This window comes from Monodelphis domestica, chromosome 6 (assembly GCF_027887165.1).
Source record: "Monodelphis domestica isolate mMonDom1 chromosome 6, mMonDom1.pri, whole genome shotgun sequence".
NCBI classification, from domain to species: Eukaryota; Metazoa; Chordata; class Mammalia; order Didelphimorphia; family Didelphidae; genus Monodelphis; species Monodelphis domestica.
This window is the reverse complement of record NC_077232.1, coordinates 63,822,947-63,839,441: the sequence shown is the minus strand read 5'-3', so window position 1 is coordinate 63,839,441 and position 16,495 is coordinate 63,822,947. Positions and strand designations below refer to the sequence as shown.

At 45.4% G+C, this 16,495-nt stretch overlaps 1 protein-coding gene and 1 long non-coding RNA gene across 22 annotated transcripts in view; one reads left to right on the top strand and one right to left on the bottom strand.

The window, feature by feature from the left end:
• DENND2B (DENN domain containing 2B) overlaps positions 1-16,495 on the bottom strand; it is a 277,741-nt gene that overhangs the window by 20,512 nt on the left and 240,734 nt on the right. For 12 of the 21 annotated variants that reach the window (XM_056802123.1, XM_056802119.1, XM_056802121.1 and 9 more), the window contains 4 exons: positions 9,703-9,854; positions 6,586-6,801; positions 3,247-3,343; positions 1,856-1,900 (listed from right to left, as the gene is read on the bottom strand). In XM_056802123.1, the coding sequence (XP_056658101.1) occupies positions 1,856-1,900; positions 3,247-3,343; positions 6,586-6,801; positions 9,703-9,854 (510 nt within the window). Of the gene's footprint in view, positions 1-1,855; positions 1,901-3,246; positions 3,344-6,585; positions 6,802-9,702; positions 9,855-13,633; positions 15,219-16,495 lie in introns of those variants that run through there. The other 9 variants (XM_056802128.1, XM_056802132.1, XM_056802129.1 and 6 more) reach the window with 4 other exon arrangements.
• Positions 9,218-11,239, top strand: LOC130455011 (uncharacterized). The gene is made up of 3 exons (XR_008912779.1): positions 9,218-9,556; positions 10,539-10,601; positions 10,710-11,239. It is a non-coding gene; the product is annotated as an uncharacterized LOC130455011 (long non-coding RNA).

The window sequence follows — 16,495 nt, the reverse complement described above, 5'->3', positions numbered from 1 at the left end:
CCACATCCCCAAGATAAGAAAGAAAGCCCACTGCCAATTTTTTTAGCCCTTACCTTCCTTCTTAGAATCGATACCATGTATTGGTTCTAAGACACAAAAGTGGTAAGGGCTAGGCAATGGGAGTTAAGTGACTTTACCAGGGTCACACACTTAGGAAGTGTCTGAGACCAGATTTGAACCCAGGTCCTCCCAATTCCTTCCTGATTGGGGGCCACCCCCACTACTGCCAATTTTTAAAAGATATGGAAAGGAGGCAGTTAGGTGGCTCCGTGGATAGACAGACAGGCCTGGAATTGGGAGGACCTGGGTTCCCTTATCCTCATTTGCCTCAGTTTCCTCATCTGTAAAATGAGCTGGAGAAGAAAATGGCAAACCACTCCAGCATCTTTGTCAAGAAAATCCCCAAAGGGATCACGAAGAGCTGGGCACAACTGAAAACAACTAAATAACAACAAGATTTACAATGCACTAGTCTCACAGAGTGGCAGGTGGTATATTATCATTGCCATTTTGCAAATAAAGAAATCAATAAATTGTGCCCAGGGTAACACAAATGGTTAAGACCCATAACCTAAAGCACAGCAGGGCAGGAAATATGCCATTAGCCACCACTACATACCCTTAGTTTGGGTGAATTTTGTATTCCAACAGCAACCAAGTTCATACCAACAGCCATTCCTGGAACCAAAAGGTCAAGAAATCCAAGGAGCTCCTACCAAGCCTTAGGTCTCTGCCTATACATCTGCCTGGGATCCCTTCTGCTCTGCCTTCCACCCCACCATTCACACTATCCTACTGAACTCAAGACCCATGTGCCCTCTCACAGGACCAACATCCATCTGGCTGTCCAAAGAAGCTTGTTCATTGTGGGTAGCTTTCATCAACGCTACAGAAAACTCCCTAATAATCCACAGACTATCTTTGCTTTGATGGCTACCCTCAAGGGAGTAGAACCAGAAAGGCCAAAAAGAGACCAAAAAGGATGAAAAAAGGGAGAGGAAGAGAGGGAGAAATTTCCCCTTGACTTTCAATGATGGAGACTGAGCTAGGGATTTCGCTGAGAGCACAGAAGGACGGGAGAAGGTGGAGAGTGCTAGCAAAGCCAAGGGAAGGTCTTGGGAAAATAAGCACCCCAGGTGGTACACTCCCATTCTGTCTCAGAGAAGAATAGAGGGGCGAATCTTTTACGGACCCGACTCTCAGCAAGTCCAAGGCTCCTTTCTAGCTATTAGGAAGGGTTAACTGTAATCTTCTCTTGCCCTTTCTGACCCTTCACATTCCTAGCCCTTTTTGACAGGCACATCTGGCCCTCCAATTCTACTGGCAACAATTTGGGGGCACACGGGGGCAGGGTGAGAAAGAGGTCACACTTTTCCATAAAAATCAAATATGGTCAAATCGAGCCATCTGGAGCTGGCTGCGTCATGTCAGAATCGCGTGAAAAACACCTAGAATTTAACTCTTGTCCTTCCACTCCTAGTCCTGCTCCCCTCCAGCCACAGCTCCCTACCTGCAAACAGTGTGGGACGTCTGAGCCACAAGCCCACAGGAGAGACACCAGGCTGAGCCTGGGGGCCCCTCTGCCTCTCTGAAGAAGGGTGAAAACTTTCTAGGTTCCAGGGTTGAGTCTTTCTAAGCAAGCAATTGGGACTAGCCTCTCACTCTTCTCTTTTCTGGTTCAACAACCAATGATCAAGCTCCCTCATCTCTGGAAAACCAGTGAGTCTATATGGTTCCCTAAATGGTCGCCTTTTAGGGAGAAAAGGGGAGGAAATAGGTTTCAAACTGGGGGAATGACTACTTGTACCACAAAGAAGCAAAAGGTAATGACCCTCCCCAAGTGACCCTCCCTCACCTTTAAATCGGTCGTCAGAATCGCTCTCGCTCTCACTGTTCTCATCTGTAAAAGTAATAGAAACAATACTTCACCAGCCTTCCCAGAGGAACACAATACTGCCGAACCCCCATTTGTAAAGCATGTTCTAGGCATTGTTTTCCTCAAGAAGTGAGGATGAGTTTGTGCTGGGCTCTCCACATTCTCCTATGTATTCTTCCCTGTAAGTCAGTCAATCAATAAGCATTATTAAGCACCTCCTATGTGCCTGGCACTGTGCTAAATTCTGGGCTGGAGCTATCTCAAACTGGATCCCTAGAGCCAATGGTTAAATGTTCAGGGTGAGCATTTATACCTTAGAAATCGGGATAGTGCTACAAAATCAGGACTTGGCTTTTTTTGTTGTTGTTGTTCTTGATTATCTAGACTTAAGAAAGTGATGGAGAAAACGTGGATGATGCAGATTAAATTTCAAAGGGTGTCCTGTGCATTTTTTAAGAGTTGATTGTTAAACATTTACCAGCACCCCTCTGTTTATGAACCATAGGAAGTTACAATAAACAAGCAAGTTTGGAGGGAGGAGGGCTATGGAGCAGCAGGAACCTAACTGCCCCAGGGAAGAAGTGAATGCCTGGCATGTGGCACTTGGCAGCACCAAGGTCCCTTGCTCTTTCTTACCAACCAAGTCAAGGAGCCCCACATAAAATAAAAGAGGTGGGTCAGATGTACTGTCAGAGATAGGAACAACTGAATGCCCGTGGAGGAGAGGGTTCCCCTTCTTCCTCATCTTGCTGGACTCCTGCTTCCCTTGCTCCTACACACATGCGCGTGCACACGCACACACACTCACACTCCTTCTTAAACCAAGAGACCCTACATGATCCATCTAAAGCTCTTCTATCCACTCTGTGACACAATAGTAATAATAACAATTGCTTGCATTTGTAGAGAATTTAAAGGATAACAAAGTACTTTCCTCACAAAAATCCTGTGATACAGATACCCAGATACTATTATCCCCATTCTATAGGAGAGGAAACTGAGGTTGAGAGAGAATGTCATGGGGAATGTGAAGCTTGGGCAGTGGGGTATACTGGAAAGAACAGTGGATTCACCATCCAGACCTCCTGACTACAAGTCCAGTATTTCCAGGATACCCCACTGCCCAAGCCTCATAGTCTCCATTCCCCTGGAGCAAAGGCAGGGGAGTTAGGGAGAGAACAGGACCCCGATGGGGTAACATTGTGGCTGCTTATCCTCCTCACTAAGGCCAGTCCCCTTCTCTCCTAAAGGTCAACTTAGGATGGGATAGTGAGTAGAAGCAGTGAGCAGATTTTCTCAAATACTCCAAAAATCCTGGCTAAGTTCAGGGATTTGAACGCCTGTGCTCATTGGAAAGCTTCCCAGCTTACCTCTCAGTGACGCCGTCTCAATGCTAGACATTGACAGCTTCTTTAACCTCTTCTTGCCCCTCTTGGCATTATAGATGGAATTGATCCTTTGAACAAGCTGGATGAAAGATGTGAGAAGGAGTGAATGCTTTAGCAGGCTAAGCCTTCTGTCCCTCCATGTCAAAGATATTTTTCCTTCCCAAGTTTCCATCCGATGAGGTTACCAATCCATGGGGTCCTCGTTATTGATGATGCCCCACTTTGTCTGACAATGGACCCCTTGACTACCAAGCAATGAGCTATGGCTTCTCCCATCATTAAACCACCTAAGGACAAGAAATGATCCTTTCCCCAACATTGCCGTCTCATGCCCATGCTCCAGAAAATCTCCCACATTCACGGGGCCCACAGCTCTTCTTGGCACCATGACTTCTACTGCCAGCAAAAAAAATGATCACATCCAACTGTCTTCAGGAAGACTTTTTCCTTCTTGACCTAATACTATATAGAGTTGTTTACTCTGTGTCATGACAGAGAAGACAACTTTATGCTATTATTAGACTAAGAGTATGCTCAGAGCAGAGATGCTTCCATAAGGATGCATGAAGCATCTCTAGGTGCTACAGGCTCCTGCAGAATCCAATTCTCTAATTCTTCCTTGCTCTAAGGCACCATGAGACGCTTCTGTAAAAACAAGGGGGAGAAGTGGATGGGCAAGAGAGACTCAGACCATCCAAGAAGGACCTGTCCATCCATGGGTGAACCCATGCCTGCTGAGGCTGACCAAAGAAACTTAATGTTCTCCCTGAACTGAAAACAGGGGGAAAATTCAAGAGAAAGAGGAAGAAACCATAACAGAACTGGGGAGCTAGGAGATCTCTATGACCTTCTCTGATGGAATGAATCGCCTCCTGCAGGCACAGCTTCCCAGAAGAAAAGATAGGAACAAGGAATCTCATCCTTTTTCTTCCTGGCTGTATTTGGAGCCGGACAGGAAGGAACTAAATTCCCAATATACCCAGGCATTGTTTGTCGTCTAAAAATATCACCTTGGCTAAATCCTGCTCCCTCCCATCCAGGAGCTATTGAGCATTCCCAGGGAGGGATAAGAACACAACACATACTTGGGAAATAAGGCAGAAAATTGCTTCTATAGAGAGGTATTGATATATACAGAATATTTCTCTCATCTGTTGCCTTCTCCACTCACAAAGGTCAGGCTCTCATCAACTCTCACCTAGATGATTATAATAGCTTCCTCCTAGGTCTCCTGCCTATCTTCTCACTACCATCTACCCCTGCAAAGGTTTTAAAATAATTGTTCAAAAGTGACGATCTGACTGCATCACTCTGTTTAATAAACACCAATAAATCCTTTTGTGTTTTCCAGATAAAAAATAAACTCCTTATTTGCTTGTTTTTAAACTCTTACCTTCAATCTCAGAATCAATACTATGTAATGGTTCCAAGGCAGAAGAGCAGTAAAGGCCAGGCAATGGGGGTTAAGTGACTTGCCCAGGATCACACAGCTAGGAAGTGTCAGTGGCCAAGATTTGAACCCAGAACTTCCCATCTCTAGGACTGGCTCTCAACCCACTAGCTGCCCCCCTTGGCTTGTTTTTTAAAGTCAAATAATCAATCAACCAATAAACATTTATTAAGCACCTACTATGTGCCAGGCACTGGAGATATGCAAAAGACCGTCCCTGCCCACAAGGAGCTTACAATCTAAAAGGGGAGATGGGCCTGCAAACAAATATCTACAAAGCAAGCTCTCTATGGGAAAAATAGGGAATAATTAACAGATGGAAGGCATTGGAATTCAAAGGGATTAGGGAAAGTTTCAAGCAAAAGATAGGATTTTAGTTGGGACGTAAAGGAAGCCAGGGGGGTCAGCAGTCAAAGTGGAGGAGAGAGCATTCCAGGGATAGTGGACAGCCAGAGAAAATACCCAGAGTCAAGAGATGGGGTGGGTGTTTTGTTCGTGGAACAGCCAGGAGGCCAGTATCATTGGATGGAAGAGTACATGGTGAGGATTAAGGTATGAGAAAACTGGAAAGGTAGGAGGGAGCTTGGTTACGGAGGATTTGGAACATCAAACAGAGCATTTTGTATTTGATCTTGGAGGCAATAGTGAGCCACTGGAGTTTATTGAGTTGTGAGTGACATGCGCTTTAGGAAAATCCTTTTAGTGGCCGAATGGAGCATATATTGGCAGGGAGAGAGACTTGAGGCAGGCATAATCACCAGCAGCGACCGCAATAGTCCAAGGGTGAGATGATGAGGGCCAGCACCAAGGCAAGGGTGGCAGTATCAGAGGAGAGAAGGAGGCATATTCGAGAGATGTTACAAATGTGAGATCTTCATGATCTGGTCATAATCTACCTTTCTGACCTTATTAGACATTATCTCCCTTCCCGCACTCAAGTCCAGTGTCAGACTGTCCTTCTTGCCATCTTACATGTGATAACTCATTTCCCATGTTGATGCCCCTACGATGGTTGCCTCCTATGCTTAGAATCTACCTCATGCTCACCTCTTCCTCTTGGAATCCCTTGTTTCCTTCAGCTTCTAAGCCACCTTCTAAAGGAAGCCCTTTTTGATTCCCTTGTTGTTAATTCTCTAGCCAAGAAAATAACAATTTGTATTTATTTTCTATATCATTTACATTTTTCCCAAAAGCTTATATTATCTCCCCAATAAAATGTGAGGGCCTTAAGGGCAAGAATCCCTAACATCTTCTAGTTCCTTGTACAGACTTGATGTTAAAGAATTACTTGTTGGTTGATGCCTAAGGTCCTATGTCTGTATTTAAATGTGATTAGATATAGAAATATATATTCAAATCTTGTGTCTTTCTCCCATCTGATAAGGAGTTTCTTTAGGGAAGAAAGCAAATCTTTCCTATTCGATTTGAAAGTACTGGAAGCAGAGACAGTGAGCAACTCTCCCATTAGACTGGAAACTCCCAGAGGGGATTCCGTGAGGGGAGGGATAGTATCTTTCCTCTCAGACTGGGCTCTTCCCTGATAGCAAGTCTCACATCTTTGCCATGAGACTGGAAGCTCCCCAGGTGGAAGGACCATGTCTCCCCATCAAAATGGGATCTTCCCAAAGCCAGAGGTCAGGTCTTTTCTTTCCTTTATAACTTTGGTGGCGCCAAGCAGAGAGCTCTGCTCCCCTCTTTGTTGATGGAGATGATGAGGAGGGGACTCTATCAGATCTGCAGCAAAGATGACCGGATGGGCGTGATACTTCCTGACAGTGCCCTTGGGCAGTGGGCCCAGAAGTGATGAGAACAGCTGAAGGAGGCCCTGGCAGCGAGATGAAATGCCCAGCCCTCCCGGCCAACAAGGCTACCTTAGGGATTCGGCGGGCACGGCGGCTTGACAGCAGTTCACTGGTGGTGCTGAGGCTGTCCTCGTTGAGGCTGGAGGGTGAGGAAGGCAAGCTCAGCTGGGCCAACAGCAGCATATCATCATGGCTATGCCTCTTGGGTAACCGTGGCAACCGGTGGCCCTTCCTCTCGGACCAATTCCCGACGCGCAAAGACTGGGTGCCGGATTTCAGGGAGAGCTGTGGTAGGGGAGAGGGAACAGGGGGAGGGGGCTCATTACAGACTCCCCAGCAGCTCTCTCCTGGGGCCTGACTAGAGTGACCACCAGCTGGTGATCCCAGAATGCTGAGGTCCCTCCTCCATCAGCCAGAGCAACTCTCCTTGGCTCCTTTCTCTTCCAGGGTCTCAGCTGTCAGAAAATGGTTTAACATGCCAAAGAGGGTCTTGGCACATGAAAGTCACACCTCTCCGTTTTGGTCTGGGAACCAGGACTCATGGAGAAAACATAACCTTTGATTCAAGTACAGGAGAAGGCAGATAAGAAGGAAGAAGGGAAATGTGGAGGGGAAGAGTTGGAGTGGGGGAAAGAATTTGCCAAAATTTAAAAAAAAGTTAAAAATAAAAATTTAAAAGGGAGGGGATGAGAGATACAACTGTTAGTACAAACAACAAAAGTTAAAAGAACCTAGGTAGTGCTTCACATAAAAGTACTCAATAGATGTATCCTGATTTATTGGAAAAAAGAAAGGAGGGAGGAGAAGGGAGCAGGTGGGGAAGTTCCTCCTATGCTTTGCAGACACACCAAAAGCTTGTGGCTGGGAAGGGATCTCAGATCTCTTCCTAACATCGAGGCAGATGAGAGAGGTTTCCCACTGCCCATCCTTCCTTCCTCCTAGTCATGGCCCCTCATCTGGGTTCAAACACAACGTTTCTATAGGCAAGGGGCATTTGTATTTAATGGCTTCCTGCCTACTCTGTTTAAGCTTCCCTTGCATATCTCCCAGGAGTCAACTCGACTCAGATAGTCTAGCCTGTGCCCCCTTAGAATTCTCCCCCAAAACATCCCCCAGCTCTCTATTCAGACATCTCTATGAAGGCCCACAGTAGCTATACTTATCCTCCATCTTTTCCACCTCAGCCCTAGCCCAGAAAAAATGTCCCTTCAGACTTTTTTCCAACTAACAATTGGGGTTCAGCTAATCTGGCTCCCTCTCTATATAAAACTGCTTTAGGCACTAGGCTGGAACCTGTTCCATATAACTGATCTCATCTACTACCTGTGCTCTAATTAGCTGGCTATTACCTAGCTTCTGTGTCATTCACTGTGCCCTGGATGAAAGGTGCTTAGTACTAAAAAGAACAAAACAAAACACAAACTTGAACTATCTTCTCCTTACATTGTGAATATTGGCTCAGCCCCCAGCACTGTCCAGCCAGATGCCCTCTTACTTCCTTCACTAAACCAATCAGTCAAAGAATGAAAACTGATTTGTACATTAGCCTGGGTGAAAGACAATAGTCTACATTCAAACCAATAATTCCTAAGCCAATTTGGATATAATAGAATTTGGGGGTTCTACATTGTTTTGGAAATATCTTGAGAAGTCTCTCTTCCAATGGCATTGAACAGTAATGACCAATAAGCAACTCAGGATGCTCCTTAGTGTAGATAAAATCAGATTAAAGTGTAATTAGGAAATATTTAACAAAAGAAATAAAAATAAAATAAAACATAGATAACATCATATCTTAAAATAAAGTCAACATATGGCCCCTTAGAAATTCCTCCTACAACATCCCCCAGCTTTGCAACCTGTATCTTTTGCAACTTACTCTTCTTATTTCTCTATTTTAATAATAGATGGTTATAGAGGGATTGGTGGTCTCTGACTCTTTTTCTGAGTTTCACAAAGCTGACACAGAGGATCCAGGGGGAACAGTGATGGAGGTAATTTTTTGTGCAGGGACTAAATTCCCTCTGACTCTTGAATTTCCCCTGACATAAGAAAATAGTTCTTGGCACCAGGATTGACAACTTCAAGGATCTATCACCTCTCTACAGGCATTACTCTTTTTGTTTGTTTGTTTGTTTTTATTTAAACCCTTGCCTTCCTTCTAGGAATCAATACTGTGTATTGGTTCCAAGGCAGAAGAGTGATAAGGGCAAGGCAATGGGAGTTAAGTGACTTGCCCAGGGTCACACAGCTAGGAGGCACTATTCTTATCAACTTAGGTCTCAAAACTTTCTACAGATGGTCTTCAAGAGTTGCTGTGGCTGGAACATTTGTCATCCTGTGGCTATCCTAGAAATAAGGCACCTCTGACCTTAGCTGAGTCCTCAGATAACAGACACACTTTGCTTCCAGGCCTCTATTTTAAAGCTTTCCAGAACTTCTCCTCTCCTAGCACAGCCCCCAAGAAACCAGGGTCAGCCTCATGCCACAAGAAAGCATCTGAGCAGGACTTCAGGGTACACAGCAAGTATTTCATATGTGCTAAATTGACAAAGTAGGTATTTTGCATTTGTTGAACTGAATGCATCCCAAATCACCTTATTTCCTCTCCATCCACACAGGCTAAAACAGGCAGGAAGCCAAAGCCCCCTTCCTTCTGCTTGACTTCCTCCCTCCTTCCCCAGTCATACAAAGGAACCCCAGAATCCTCTACTTGTCCCCCCACCCCAGATTTTATGTTCTCTCTGTAGGGGCTACTGCCAAGCCCCCCAGACTCCCCCCAATGTCCCAGCTGAGGTTATTTCTAGTAGAGCTGTTGGACTCGAATCCTCTGCCTAAGAGCATGTCCACTTAGGAGGCCCTTCCGGCCCTGTCACATCGGCCTTGGAGCCTTCGCAGGAAAGAGAAAGGGGAAGGCAGAAGGGCCCCTTCCAGGATGGATTCCTCCAGCTCGGGAAAGAGCCCCAGCCAACATGGGCCCAGCCCCCAACATGCATCATGTTGTAGCTCCGGACTTTGGGGCCCACAAAGAAAGGGGGGGGTGAGGAAAAAAGGGCTGAGGGAGGCCTCTCATGGCCTGAGCTGGGGGAGGCCTCTCAAGGCCTGAGCTGGGGGAGGCCTCTCAAGGGTTAGGCTGGGGGAGGCCTCTCAAGGGCCCCAAGCTGTCGGCAAAGGGGGTGCCCTTACCTGGGGGGGTGGGTTGTTGTACTTCCTGTCCTGGGGGGTCCACATCCTGTGCAAAGAGTCTAGGGAGTTCTCAGACAGCTGCTGGGATTTTCGGCCTGTCCGCCGGCCCTTCAGGTCCACATCCTCATAAGGATTCTCCTTGGGCATATCTCCTGCCGAGGAGGATGGGGGGAGGGGGAGAAGGGAAGAGAGACACAAACACACACACACACACACACACACACACACACACACACACACACACACACACACACACACAAGAAAAAAGGATTCCTGTGAACCGAATAAAGTGGCTCTTCCCCCCCTTTCCCTCAGGCCCCCTTGGCCCCATGAGTCATGCTGCTGTCTGCAGCTGGATGGCTCCAAACAGATCTTGGCCCTCTGGTCCAGAAGCTGAATTCTCTTTCCCTCCCCGTCCCCATCTCTGTTCCAAATGCTGGCACAGCACCCTCCTTCTCCTCTGGGCCCTGCACCACCGTATTGTGCTGGGCCCCAAAGGAAACTCGTCACCCCCCCACTGGATCCCCAACCCCGAAGCCCCCCCCCCCCCCAGCTGTAGGACAGAACAATCGACTCTCATGATCGTGGCAACCAAGGGAGGAGGGTGCCACAGAATGTCCCTATCTTTGGTTTACAGATGGGTAAGCTGAGGCTCAGAGACATTAAGTCATGGCTAGGAAGTCTCATGAGGCAAAATTTAAACCCCAAGTTTGCTTCATTTATACGAAACCCCCCCAAAAGTATTCGGTCATCAACTTGTTTGTCCCCTTGTTTCTATTCATTCAATTTCCTTAAATAAAAAAGGCATTAACTTTGTTTTCTATTTTTTAATTCAGAGTTTGGATTCTTTTCATTAAAAACAAAACAACAGAGCCTGAATCTGCATTTTTCAAACCTTGGTAGGTTCTTCCCACCCTGCTTTGTCTTTTGTTGTTGTTGGGGGATGGGGAGGGAAGGAAGGAGGAAGAAGTCCAGATCTGCTTTTTCACTTTAACCTGTTTTTAAAGATTTCCAGCACTTCTCGCTCTATTGCTCTATTCACAAGTCCGCGGCTCTCCCAACTTTCCAGTGTAACCCAAATCTAAGCCTCAGGGATAACCCCTTCCACAGTGATGGAGGGGATGGAAGGAGCCTTTGATGCAGCGGACAGACACACTGGAGGGTCACAGAAGTGGCCAAAAGGTTTTGGAGCAGTCCAGGGATGAGGGGTGTCTTGGGAACATCCCAGAAGCCACAATGTCTCTTAATTTCTTTTCAACAACTTCATGAGTATTCATTCACTTATTAAAAACAAAAACAAAAAAACATTTACTGTATACTTTCTAGGAGTTTGGGCTCTCCATTTCTTTTCTTTCTTTCTTTCTTTCTTTCTTTCTTTCTTTCTTTCTTTCTTTCTTTCTTTCTTTCTTTCTTTCTTTCTTTCTTTCTTTCTTTCTTTCTTTCTTTCATCCTTACCCTCTGTCTTAAAATCACTACTGTGCATTGGTTCTAAGGCAGAAGAGAGGTAAGGGCTAGGCAATGGGGGTTAAGTGACTTGCCCAGGGTCACACAGCTAGGAAGTGTTCCTCCTGTCTCTAGACCTGGCTCTCAATCCACTGAGCCATCCAGCTGCCCCCTCTCCATTTCTTTTCAACATCTCTATAGGTATTTAGTTCATTTATTTAAAAAAAATTACTGTATACTTTCTAAGAGTTTGTTCTCTTCATTTCTTTACAACAACTCTATAGGCATTCAATTTACTTATTTAAAAATATTTATTGCATACTCCTTAGGAGAGTAACCTTTTTTAGTCACTTTGAAAGGCGAAGAGAAGTGTTTACTAAGTACCTACTATGAGCAAGGCATTGTGCAAAGTGCCCTATAGATTTTATCAAATTTGATTCTCACAATAATCCTGTGAGGTAAGTACTGTTGTTATTCCCATTTTTCAGTTGAGGGAACTGAGGTAAAGACAGGTTAATTGACTTTGTACTAAATGTCTGAGACTGGATTTGAACCAGCACTCATCCACTATGTCACCTAGTTGCTACTATGGGGGATAAATAAGAAAAAGAAAAGTATACTACACAAATATACCAGATTATCAAAAGTACTTGGCACATAGATTCAGAGGTATAAGGAGCACTGCAGATAGAGATAATAAATAGTACTAAGGCATATACGTAGGGATAGACCTGAAAAAGCAGACCTGGACTTCTTCCTGCTAGGCCTTTGAACCTGGGTTCAAATTAGGCCTCAGATACTTCCTAATTGTGTGACCCTGGGCAAGTCACTTAACCCCATTACCACTGTTCTGCCTTGGAACTGATACATACACAGTATTGATTCTAAGACAGAAGGTAAGGGTTAAAAAAAACTGATATCTTAGAGTTGTTACCAAGAAGTAAGGGTTAAAAAATTGATATCTTGTTTTTGACATTATCTTCATTTTTTAATATATTTCTCCTCACCCATAAAGCTACCCCTTGTAATGCAGTTGGACATGATGGAAAAGTAACTGATATAACAGATGAATTGTCCTCAGCTGTGCCTTCCCTATGTTGTACTTATTAGACTGCCTTTTTGAATCCAAATATAAGACTTTACATTTATTTTTATTATATTTCATCTTAACTGGGTGTTACCAAAGGTTCTAGTCTGTTAAGATGCTCTCTCAGGGTTCATGAGATCAACCCTGAGCTTTCTTTTCTCTCTCTCTCTGTCTCACTTTTTCTCCCTCCTCCCTCCCCTTCTCTCTCCCCCTCTTCCCCCTTCTCTCTGTCTTTCTCCCTTCCCCTCTCCTCTCTCTCTCTTTCTCTCTCCCCTTCTCTCTTTCTCTCTCTTTGGCTCTCTCCCTTCCCCTTTCTTTCCTCCCTCCCTTGCCCTTTCTTTCCTCCCTCCCTCCTTCTCTCTCTCTCTCCCCTCTTCTCTTCTCTGTCTCTCTCCCCTTCTCTCTTCTCTGTCTCTTTCTCTTCCCCTTCTCTCCTCTCTTTCTTTGGCTCCCTCCCTCCTTCTCTCTCTCTCTCTTTCTCTCTCTCTCTCTCTCCCTCCCTCTTCCTCCTCTCTCTCTTTGTCTCTCTCCCTTTCCCTTCTTCCCTCTTTGTCTCTGCTCTCTTTTTATTTCTTTCTTAAAACCTTAACCTTCCTTCTTAGTATCAATTCGAAGACAAAAGAGCAATAAAAGCTAGGCAACTGGGGCCAAGTGACTTGCCTGGAATTACTCAGCTAGGAAGTGGCTGAGGCCACATTTGAACCCAGGTCTTCCCAACTCCAGGCCTGGCTCTCTAACCATTGAGTCTCTTAGCTGCCCCATCAATCATTTTTAAAGGGTGGATAAATAAAGCCTTCTGACTCAAGCAAAAGGTGGAATACCCTTCCCAAAGCAAGCTAAGCTCATTCTCTTGATGCCACACTGCTGTGAACTCGCAAGTCCTTGCACCAAAGACCTCAGGGCCTCTTCACCTCAGGGTGAAGCTCTACAGGCCCAGAAGTGGTAAAGGGCCCGTTCCCTTAACCAACATTCACTAAAGGCCTGCTATGTATGAAGATGAGAGGTTCTAGAGAAAGAAGAGCCTGGCTACAGAGGAATGAGTCCTGGAATTTTAGATGAAGAAAGGGAGGCCCAAGTGAAGTCATGGATGGGGTAAAGGACAAGAAACACACCTTACCTTAAGGCAACTTCTTCAGTTGTTTCCCAAGGTAAGGTAGGCCCATCCCTAGGCACGAATGTGGCCTAAAGGCATAGAGTAATAGACTCTCCTTCACCCCAGCCATGGTGGAAACCACCTCTGACTCATCTTCCTTTGGTTTTCAATCCATTTTACCCATCCATAGGTGTAACCATCCATCCACTCAACAGACATTTATCAGCCACTGATGATGTACTTCTACACAGTGCTTGGGTATATTCTTAGCATCCATCTGTCCATTCCCCCCCTTCATCTTAACCTACCTTCCACATAAACCAGCTTCCCTTCCTCTCAAGAAAGAAAACCCATGAATCGAATGAGAGAGATTTATTCTTCAGAGCTTTGAAAGGTTCCTCTCTTTGGGAGTGGAACTACCAAGCTTCTTCTGATCTTTTCTGTGTCTGCCCTCTTGTCCTCCTTTCATCAAACCAGATGAAATCAGTTCAACATTAGGCAAAACAAAAAACCAAAAAAACCAACAAATTCTTGTTCTTGAGAAACTAACATTCCACCAGAAGGATCCAAAACTCTAAATAAATCAAGAAAATTCAAGATGATGGAAGGAGGGAGAGAGATGAACAAGCAGGAGGGAGCAGGAAAGCCTTTTCCGGGGAGGTAGCATCCTGAGACCAACCTTGAAGAAAGCGGAGGAAGGAGCACCCTCCTCCTCGGATTCCCTGGGTCATTGTTTCCAAGGAGAGGCACTGATTTCCTGACAGTAGCTAGCAGGGGAAACAGCCACCAATTCACTGACTCCATAAACATTTGTGATGTGCCTAGCACAGGCAAGGAAGCTGGGGGCCATTAAAAGATAAATAAGTCCTAGTCCTAGCTCTAGAAGGAAGATAAGATAAGGAGAGAGATAAACAAAATACAAATTAAAATATAAATGTATAAGGGGAGTATCAAGTGCTTTGAGACAGGAAGAAGAAAAGACAAACTCCTATCACATCCAGAGTCTGGGACCCTGGGACTTGCTGAGGGGAGGCAGAACAAAAGAAGCAAAAAAGCAGTTTTCTCCTCCTTTCTTGCTGGTTAGCTGCAGTTCTTAGGCCCAGTAACTCCTTATTGCTGTTTCCTGACTTGGTACCCTGACATGGCTACTGCTTAGCAACCAACTTCTCACTGGGGGACCAGGTTAGAATTCCTTCTCCCTCAAAAAACAAGGCAGATACCCTCAGATCTTCACCTGGTAGAAGACCAGACCTGTCTTTTTTGGCAAAAGAAAAGGAGACAGTTGACAAGGGCATGGGATTGGAAGAAAAAGGAAAATGCCAGAAGGGGCCTCCTAAAGTAAGATAAGATATCTTACAAGTCAATGGTTCTCATGCCCAAGATGAAATCTATCCCCATATTCCTGGGGATTTCACAATTTCCAAAGCCAAGATTCTCCTGAATCGGGGAATCAAGTTGTTATCATGAAAAACCACAATGAATTTGGGAAATGCCTTTTAGAAGGAAAAAAAAATAAAGTCGGGGAATTTTAGTCACAGTTAATTGGACTGCAGTTGGAGCAATAAAAGTCTCTGTAAACTAATGAGTCAAGGAGGGGTCAAGAAAGGACTTGGGGTTGGATTAAGTGATTCCCAAACACCCAAGTACAGTAGAGTCCCCAGCGTCTGAGCAAGGCTGAGCAAACATTTTCCCGTAACAGACTCATGTTATTAAAATGACTTGTATCTGTTCCAAAGCCCTGAGCAGAGCTGACCCCGGCATTCAGACTTACAAAAGGGAACATAAAACCTACCAGCCCAGTAAAAGGTTTCACCAGCCTGCCAAACTAGAAGCATTTTGAAAGATTCAAGTAGATGAATATGTGTGTATGTAGGAAGGAGGGAGAGAGAAAGGAGAGAGGGAAGGAGAGAGGGAGAAGGAGGAGGAAAGAAAGAAAAAGAGAGATAGAGGGAGAGAGGAGGGAGGGAGGGAGGGGGAGAGAGAGAGAGAGAGAGAGAGAGAGAGAGAGAGAGAGAGAGAGAGAAATATATATATATATATAGAGAGAGAGAGAGGGAGGGAGGGAGGGAGAGGGAGAAGAGGAGGGAGAGAGAGAGAGAGAGAGAGAGAGAGAGAGAGAGAGAGAGAGAGAGAGAGAGAGAGAGAGAGAGAGAGAGAGGGAGGGAAGGAGAGGGAGAAGAGGAGGGAGAGAGAGAGAGAGAGAGAGAGAGAGAGAGAGAAGGGAGGGAGGAAGAAGGAGAAGAGGAAGAGGGGGGAGAGAGAGAGAAAAAAAGAAGGGAGGAGAGAGAGAGAGAAAATGGAGGAAGAGGGAGAAGAGGAAGAGGAGGGGAGAGAGAGAGAGAGAGAGAGAGAGAGAGAGAGAGAGAGAGAGAGAGAGAGAGAGAGAGAGAGAGAGATTATTAAGGTCTTACCAGGCACTATGCTCAAGAATGAGGCACTGTCTTTAACATGGAATATATAATTTGCCTGGACAAGGAGTTATTTACAAGACTGTGCAGAGAAGAGACAGAGTCCCTAAATAGCATCAGGACACAATTGGGCAAGATCCCTGCAGGAAGTTGGAGCATTTCAGAGATGGTGGTGACCTCAGAGGTCTTCCCTTTCAACCTCCCCCTGAACAGGAACCCCTTCTAGAATTCACCTGAAGACCTCTAGTGAAGGGGAACCCACCACCTCCCCAAATACCCCATCCAGTTTCCAGATGGCACTGGCAGGAAGCTCTTCTTTAAATCAAGTCTACGTTTACTTTTTGGTAGCTTCCAGAGCGTCACCCCTAGTTCTTTGCACTTGAGGACTCTTATCCACCCAGTTCCCCTGCCCTGAATACTCGTACCCATGCTCTTTGTAAAAAGTGGTCCTGAGAACTGTACCTAGTACTCTATTTGTCCTGAAGTTCACTAAGAAGGGAGTATCAAGTGCTAGGAGCCTGGCTGAGACAAACTCCTATCATATCCAAAGCCTGGGACCTAGCAAGAGGGAAGAAGAATAAAAGAACCAAAAGACCTCCATTCCATATTGCTGGTTTTCCTATACTTGGGGCAACCATCTTCTCCTTGGCTGGTGAGTCATGGGGGAAACCCTCTACTCCCAAACACACATGGGCTGGTTCACTGTCCTCTTTTAAGGCAGCAGAAGATTGCGTCCATTTTATGGTTAATATAAATATTAAT